Genomic DNA, 8,910 nt, shown 5'->3' with positions numbered 1-8,910 from the left:
TCTAGACCCTCTCCATGTTGTCCACATTCCTCCTGCACTGCGGCGCCCAGAACTGGAAGCAGTACTTCGACTATGACCTGACCAGTGTCGCATAGAGGGGGAGGATCACCTCCTTGGACTTGCCTGAGATGCATCTGTGGATGCATGACAAGGTACGGTTGGCCTTCCTGACCGCGTCTCCACAGTCGGCCCACGTTCATTTTGGCATCAATAACGACTCCAAGATTCCTTTCTGCCTCTGCATTGACGACAAGGGAGTTCCCCAGCCTGTAGGTCTGCTGCTGGTTCTTCCTCCCCGGGTGCAGTACCTTGCACTTGTCAGCATTAAAGCCCATCCTGTTCTCATTCGCCCACCCCTATAACTTGTTTAGGTCTGATTGCAGCCTATTCCTCCCTTCTAGCATGCCCACTTCTCCCCACATCTTAGCGTCGTCTGCAAATTTGAACAGGGTGCTTTTTTTACCCCTTCGTCCAAGTTGCTGAAGAATATGTTGAACAGTGCGGGCCCAAGGACTGAGTCATGGGGGACCCCACTGCCCACATCCCTCCAGGTCAAATAAGACCCATCTACCACCATTCTCTGGGTGCGGCCTTCCAGCCAGTTAGTGACCCATTTGACTGTGTAGGTGTCGACACCACAGTCCCCTAGTTTTTTAATGAGAATGGGGTGACAGGCAGTGTCAAAGGCTTTCCTAAAGTCCAGAAAGGCTACATCCACTGCTACACCTGCGTCAAAGAATTTTGTGACCCGTTCACAGAAGGCCACCAGGTTGGTCTGACAGGACCTGCCTCTAATGAACCTGTGTTGGTTGCCCCTAAGCATAATCTCCCCTGCTGGCCGCTTGTGGACATATGCCAGAATAATTCTCTCAAAAAGCTTACCCAGGATTGAGGTAAGACTGACTGGCCCATAGTTTCCTGGGTCCTCCTTCCTCCCTTTTCTGAAAATGGGAACCACATTGGCCCTTTTCCAGTCCTCTGGCACCTCTGGATGTGGATGCACCAAACAATGATGCACTGGCTGCTGGAATCACAGGTGGCCACTGTGGTTCCAGCTCTGACCTGGGCACAGGGCCAGAGCTGCTGCTACCACGGTTGCTGTGGGTGCAGGTCCAGAGCCAATGCTGCGAGTCAGTGATGGGATGACAGTGCAGGTCAGGGAAGGGTGGGTTGCTATTGTTGCTGGCCCAGGGTCAGGGCAAGAGCCACTGCCATTTGCGAGCCATGGCCAGGGCCAGGGCCAAAGCTACCATGTGCTCTGTGCTGGGTTAAAGCCAGAGACATCACATGGGGCAGGCAGTGGGAGGGGGAAGAGGGGCAAGTGGTAAGGGAAGCAATCCTGCCCCCCATTTTGATTTCAATGCCTTTCTAAATAATGCCCCAAATTGTCAGGTTTTTGGTTGCTACTGCACCACTGTCTTTAGAGAAATACCTACAATGATGCCAAGGTCTCTTTCCCAAGTTATAACAGTTAGTTCAGAGTCCAGCAATGTGAACATACAATTACGGTTATTTTTCCCCCCCATATGCATTACTTTACATTGGTCAATACTGAAGTTCATCTGCCACTTTCTACACACAGTGTTGTGAAATCTTTCTGCAACTCTTCATCATCATCTTAGGATTTGATTATACTGAATATATATAGTATCACTCACTAACTTTGGCATTTCCCTGCACACTCCCTCTTCCAGATCATTCATAAAGATATTAGACAAGCCCAGCACAGATCCTGAGGTGGGAGGGGAGGGTCACACTAAATGACCTTCCTCCATCCTGAAAAGTGAGCATTTAGCCCTATTCTCTACTTCTTGTTTTTAACCAGCTTTTGATACATAAAGGAACCCTTCTGCCAAGCCATAGCAACTCAGTTTTTTAACATCCTTTGAAGAAAGACCGTGTCAAAAGCTTTTTAAAAAAATCCAAATATATCAAATTTCAATTGGATTTCCCTTGTCCATGCTTGTTAACTTCCTCAAAGAACTCCAGCAGACTGGTAACAAAGATCTGCAGAAACCAACTGAGCAGGAACTTTCCTGCACAGGAAATGATTTGGCCCCACACTCCGATTCTAGTGGAGAAGATATACAGTACACCTATAAGCACATTAAAACAAGTTTACATTTTCCTTTTATTCATCCAGAAGAACATATCTGTGCAACTAAACAGGTCTGCTTCTACAATCTCACCAACATCATTGCTAGGAGGACGCAGAACAAGGCCACCAGAAGAGCTCTACTTTAAAATCATTTACAACATAAAACCTTTCAAGTCACCATTATGTAGCTCTTCCAACATCTTTCCTACCCTAAAGTATTTTCCAATGTCATAACACTGTGTCATTCCATACAAGAAAAAGGTACTAGCTGTGTCCACAATATATCACAAAACTCAGAAGAACTGGATTGACTCAAATTCAAGCAAAGAGTTTTCTCTCTCTCCTGTATGGGGGGAGCCTCATCTTGAATTAAAGTATGGAGCCAAGGCAGGTGGGCTGCTGTGGTTCCAGCTCGGACCTGGGCCCAGGGCCACAGCTGCTGTTACTACCACTGCTGTGGGTGCATGTCCAGAGCCAATGGTGAGAGTCAGCAATGGGATAACAGTGCAGGTCAGAGAGGGGTGGGCTTCCACTGCTGCTGGCCCAGGGTTAGGGCCAGAGCCACTGCCATTTTCCAACTAGGCCCAGGGCCAGAGGTACCACATGCTCTGTGCCAGTTTGGTGCCAGAGCCACCACACAGGGGCAGGCAGTGGGGGGGGGGAGGGGGGAGGAGCAAGTGGTAAGGGGAGCAAACCTGCCCCCTTCTCTGCCCACCACTGCTTTCCTCACTGCAGCAGTAGGGAGTTGGGTATTAAAACGACCCTCCATATTATACCAAATTTACAGATTTTCATGTATGGAATCTAATTATTGGAGAGGTCATCTTAAATTCAAAGTCATCTTAGAGTTGGGTAAATATGGTATCTCTCTCATCTTCAGCATTACTGACTGAGTAGCTTGTGCAATGGGAAAGAACTATCAATCTTCAGTAATATAAAAAACACGTACATTTCAACATGAAAGAAACAAACTACAATATTTTAGGTGAGTGCATGTTATTATCTGGTCTAAGAAGTCGCAAAGAACACAAAATGAAATATTCTAATTTTGGAAGTCTATGAACTAAAACACTTCTCTTTCAGATTTTTTGTCTTCTATCTTGCACATTGTAAAACACTTTGAAGTTATCCAAATGCTGTTTTTATCTTTTATTCTCACCTTCTTTTTGCTTTTTAAGATCTGGTTATCTTTTCTGTCAGTTTTATTAAGGGATGTAGTCTCCATTTTATTCCCTGACCCCCTTCTGATTATTCTGGGCCACTTAAACCAGGCTCTACAAAGCCCAGGCATGGAGACATCCCAACCAGGGTGGAAACTATTCATATGCAAGAGTGTATTTTCATTTTTTTAAATTGCTAGTCTCTCTCTTTACAAAGACAACCATGAGGAACAACAGAAGTCAGTCACTAGGTTTGAAAAGTCCAAGAATCCACACCTACAGCTGAGACAAAATGAATATCTCCACCCGTCATACTCAAAAACTTTTTAAACTATGAACAAGTCAGTCATCTAAACAACTCCACCACAATCCTGAACAGGAAAAAAAGTGACAATGGTGAGCAGGGAATATTTCAGTCTGACAGCAACAGTTGTAACTCAAGACTGTTTTAAAGGTCTACCCAATACAGCAAGCATTCAGTCCAAGTAAGATAATAATACGGTTGTAAATTTAACAACCACTGAGTGAAGATGATAAAACAGGATTCTGTCCACAAGACTAGCTAATATGTTTCATTTACTTATTACAAAGCATGTTTAATGTCCACAAACAATAAATCAATTAAATACTATTTACAACATAAAATATTTGGAAACATTTGCCAACATTATAATTAGCTGACAGTAGTGATGCTCAGATCCCAAAACCAAGTAAGCACTGTAAAATCCTTTTAAAATTAATTCCTACATACAGGCAAACAGCCCTAAAACTGAAGCAGTAGACTGAATATTGCAACACGCTGAAACAATTCAGAAATTGATCTATTTCACCATGAAAAAATAGTTTCACTAAATTCAGGCTTGCTAAAAGAAAGTTGATCTGCATACAAAATGCAACTAGAACCTTCTTTGTCTCCAGAAAGATCTAGCCTTCCTCCATAATGTCCCTCTGTAAAAAGCTAGAAAACCAAATCAAATATCTTCAACTCTTAAGTTATAAAAGTGCTGTTTCAAGTTACATAAATACTAACAAGAATCCTGAAGTTCACTAGTTCCAAGTGTTTCTGGAGCTTCAATTTTGAAACTGACTGTTTTGTACTTTGAGGGAAATTCTGCAAATAATTTGCCATTATGAAGGATATAGAGATACTTGAGGCATTTTAATATGTCCATCTGTTTGTTTGATGATTATCTGTTATTGTGTGAGCTACAACAAGGTGATGCTACACATACAGAAACAATGACCTGATAACAACTGCAGTACAGTCTACCCCTAAAACAGCAGTTGGTAACATTGTTCGATTTAACCAGGTTCAAGAGACACAGCAGAAATAGAACTTTGTGAACAATAAAAAGGCAAAGTCTGAAATATAGGACAGATCCTGGCAAAAACTACTGCCAAGAAGGCTGAACCGCATTTCCCAGAAATGGGAATGCCCAAGATGAACTAGACCTCCTTAAGCTATAGATGAGGGACATGGCTATAGAGCTCTTAAAAACTTTTTCTTTCTTCTAGGGTTGGCAAGCTAGTCAACTGACCAGTCAAATATTGTCAGCTGACCAATCAATTGACAGCATATTTTTGACCAGCCAAAGATTATAGCAATTTTACAGAAATATGACTTTTGATACAATTCTTAATGGAAAATTTGTGCTTTTTCTGTGTATTATTTGAACTTATTGGCAATTTTTTTTTTTTTTTATGACTTCTGACTGATATTTGACCAGTCAGTTCACCAAACTTTATCTGACCGGTCAAATACTCAACCCTACTTTCTGGTTATGTTTTGTTCTTATTATTGAGCTTAATCAAAACTTTGTTTCTGAAAGGGCTGTTCTGGGTCACTGCATTCAACAATGGCCATAGCCCCTGAAGCAAAGAGTTGAAGGCAACCAAACTCAACCAGGCCTGCCAGGAGTAATCACAGTTATTATACCAGTTGCAAGGAGCCTAGGAACCCAGTCTAAAAATTACAAAATTCCACCCCAGACAGGTGAAGACAACAGGGCAATCTCCTGCAGTGGTATACGCTAAGACATTAGGAGGGGGTCAAAGGTACAGCTAGCCCTCAACTATGACAGCAGTAACCACGACAAGGTCTTTGCAGTACTTGCCAAACGAGGAAAGCAGCCAAAGAATTTTATACAAATCCACTAAGCTGTCTGCATAACTCCTTTTCATAAGGCTTTAAGAGCCATGATGTACAAAAATATTCCATTCTTAATCCTTCCAACATTACCATTTTCCCCTACATGATTTCTTATGTATATTTATCATTTTACAGTATTTTCTATATTTCCCAGGGTTAATATATTTTCACAGTATACAGCACAATTATGCAAAAGCCTGCAAAGCACAGACTGTACATGTATGTACATATCTGTACTAAGTGGCTCATGGACTACTTGAATGTTTGTACAGCACCCAACAAAACAAGGCCCCATCCCGATCAAGGCCTCTGGACAGTACTTTAATATAAATATTGCTAGAGAACAAAAATCAGGATAATCCCCACTATACTGACAAATACTGGCATTCAAAGGAACCAAGGAATGGCAGCATGTTAATGGCAGGGTTTGATTCAGGTCACATGACTGCATAAGGACTATAAATACACTACTGTTTACCACTAATACTTCAGTGTTCCAGTACAGAATTTGAGCACCATTAATAAAACCTATAAAAACAAAGTTTCTTACGATTTTGTTGCAAAAAACCACAAAATTACCAATATAGTAAAAAGCTTCTGTCTTCATTTCCTTCCTTGTTTAATGCTGTAAAAATGTGTAAATTGAGAGAAATGGTTCCATCAATCTGACCGGCTAATATACAAACATTAATGCTATAAAACATCAGCTACATAAAATGTAAACCCAGAACACTAAACAAAATTTTAAAGTGAACTTTTATACTGTTTCCTTTATACTACCAAAATGGGAAACACTCCATTAGGATTTTGGACATTTCCTATGGGAATTATTGACTGAATTAAGTTAGTAGTCAAAATCACAACATAAAGCCATTAGCTTCCTTCAGCCAGTCTTTAGCTTCCAGGCTAGTCCCTATTTTGAGGCAGTTATTGGGTTTTTAAATTGTTGAAAATCAAGTCTATTGGACGAAAACAACACACTGACTATTCTGTTCAAGAAACACTGCCTGCTATGCAGCTGTTTAGCATGTTTAAATGTAATACCTAAATTCTGTATTAAAGAAAAAATATTAATCAGTACCATTCACAACAAGCACACACTATTCTGAAACAGGTACTTAAATTTAGTACTTATTCATATGGAGAGGCCTAAGTATTACAGGTAACAGAATCAAGTCTACAGGATCTCAGGTCCTTAATGAGTTCTGGCAGCAGATGCCCATGTCCACACAAAGGTCAATGCTGGATTAGGGCTCCATTTCCACAAACCCTTACACATGCGCTCAGTCCAAATTTAGTCTACAAGAAATATGAATGCACTTAAAATCAAGTGTGTGCCAAGAGTCTGTAGTGTCAGGGCCTAACCTGGGAAACTGCATCCTCCTGTACTCCCCAAAGCTGGCAAAGTCCTATGAATAAAACAGATCCACAGGTATCTCTCTACAAAACAGTGCATCATGGTCCAGCCATTTATTTTGTACAAACTACACCAAATAATTGCACCATAAATATCATACTGAATGATATCAAAAGGAAGCGTCTTGCAGGGGTAGTGGGGCAGGGATTGGTTTGCTTAATAACAACCGTCAAAGCAGGACACTGGCTGCCATGGTCCTCTTGCTTTACCTGTAGCAGGTTAGGGTGTTAGGTCTATGCTGCTTCAGAGTTGATGGCAGTCCTATGTAGACTTTAGATTACGGTTGTATGGGATGGTATAGCTAGGGATGATCATACCTCAGGCAGGGGGTTGAAGCTGCCTCTGGAGGTCCCTCCCAGTTCTACTTCGCTATGATTCTACAATTCAAACAACTGAAGTGAGGTGCTGCTGATAAACTTCAGTTTAGCTTCCTGAATCTATCAAGACACTATTTCAGCAGTTTCAGTGAAGAGGCAATCCCAAATGCTCAGCAAAAGCAGGAAAGGAAACTGCTGGCAGTCTCTGGCTCCCACATTTTGGTCATGACCTCATTCTTTACTACCATTTTTCACAATTACTGGATTAGGTCCTTTTCTCTTTTACACAGCACCATTAAAATATAGTCAAGTAATGCCAGGTTGCCCATTTAAAGGTATAAAAAAAATTAAGACTAGGGCTCCCTCTAATTCACTCTTACACGTTGTTTTTGCAGGTGGCATATATTGTTAGACTAAACACAAAAAAGTTGCATTCAGCCTCATCTACATGAGTCCTTGGTTCTGTGGATTTAAGACAGCCTTCTGTGTTACTTGATCAGAGTGAAGAGAAAGACGTTAAAATACAGAGCAACAGCATCACATCATTTGCCCTGGTAAATTTACAAGGAAAGCCTACTTCCCTTTTTCAAATTCCAAGACTAGAAAAATTATGTTGCACAAATATGCAGAACTATGGCATGCATTATTGACAAATCATTATTAAAATAACAATGACATATCAATGAAACCCTTCCTTTTAAGCAAAGGTATAACCATCTCAATCCCAAATGTTTCAAAATGTTTCCCCAACTAAATCTGGTCCAGAAACCTGCTACCCTCAAGCGTCACATATTACCGATTATGACTAAAAACAGTAGGACACATGAGTCTTGGCTGAATTTCCACCAATTATCAGTCCACTGCCAAATGAAGCGGTCTCCTCCAACCAGCAGTAGTCACCACACAGATACACCACTGACCATACAGCTAGTTCAGTCAGTCCACTTGGCATCACCTGGCACCTTAAACATCTTATTAAGAAGGCAGCACCTCCAGCTAAAAGGGTTGGTGATAACAGGATAAATACCACCCTAAACAAGTCTAGGTCAGAACAAGATGTCAGCCCTCCAGACTCGGCCGGGTGAGGGGCCTGTGTAGACAATCACGGGCTCTCTGAAGCTGAGCCTCATCCCCAGCCGCCTCCCCTCCGGTCCTGGGGTAATCAGGAGCATTTCAGGAGCGGGGCCGCAGCTGGGGAGGAAGGGGCAGGTGAGAAACAGGCGCGGATCCGGCGGCACTTGAAGGGCGCACGTGAGCAGGCCTCGCAGGAGGGAAACATGGCAGGAGCCGGCGGCGCGGCCTGCCCCGGGAGGCATGCGGACACAGTGGGGGGAGGCCGCGGGACGCGCCGGGCGCGGGCCCGGGCCCCACACACCGCGCGCAGCACCTGCGCGCGGCCCAGGCCTCGGTCCCCTCCGCACCGGCTAGGCCTCAGGCGCCGCACCGCGCCGCGCGGGGGGAAGGGCCGCACTTACTCTCATTTAACACCTCCAGCAGCTCGGCGCAGCTCTCACACATTGTTCATTAACAGCAGCAGCCGCCGCCGCCGCCTCCCCCCGACCATTGATTGATCCGCACCGCGCCGCCGATGCGTGATGGACGGGGCGGGGCGGGGCGAGGCCGACGAGCCGGCGGCGGCGGCGGGAGGAGAAGCCGAGTCACTCAGTGGCTCCCGGGGACTCCACGCGCCGCCATTTTGCTGAGGGGGAAGGAGGTGGGGGGTGGAAGCGGCGAGCGCTCGGCGCCGCTCGGCTCTTTCCGACCCGGCG

At 43.9% G+C, this 8,910-nt stretch overlaps 1 protein-coding gene across 2 annotated transcripts in view; it reads right to left on the bottom strand.

Annotated features, from left to right (window-relative positions):
- USP34 (ubiquitin specific peptidase 34) overlaps positions 1-8,840 on the bottom strand; it is a 256,166-nt gene extending 247,326 nt beyond the window's left edge. For both annotated transcript variants that reach the window (XM_019549212.1, XM_019549213.1), the window contains exon 1: positions 8,617-8,840. In XM_019549212.1, the coding sequence (XP_019404757.1) occupies positions 8,617-8,659 (43 nt within the window). In that variant the 5' untranslated portion in view covers positions 8,660-8,840. The remainder of the gene's footprint in view (positions 1-8,616) is intronic.
- Positions 8,841-8,910: the final 70 nt, after the last annotated feature.

The sequence above is a fragment of the Crocodylus porosus genome, unplaced genomic scaffold, assembly GCF_001723895.1.
Source record: "Crocodylus porosus isolate Cpor-Errol unplaced genomic scaffold, CroPor_comp1, whole genome shotgun sequence".
Lineage (NCBI taxonomy): Eukaryota > Metazoa > Chordata > Crocodylia > Crocodylidae > Crocodylus > Crocodylus porosus.
Note: the sequence above shows the minus strand (reverse complement) of the source record. Positions and strands in the feature narration are given on the sequence as shown.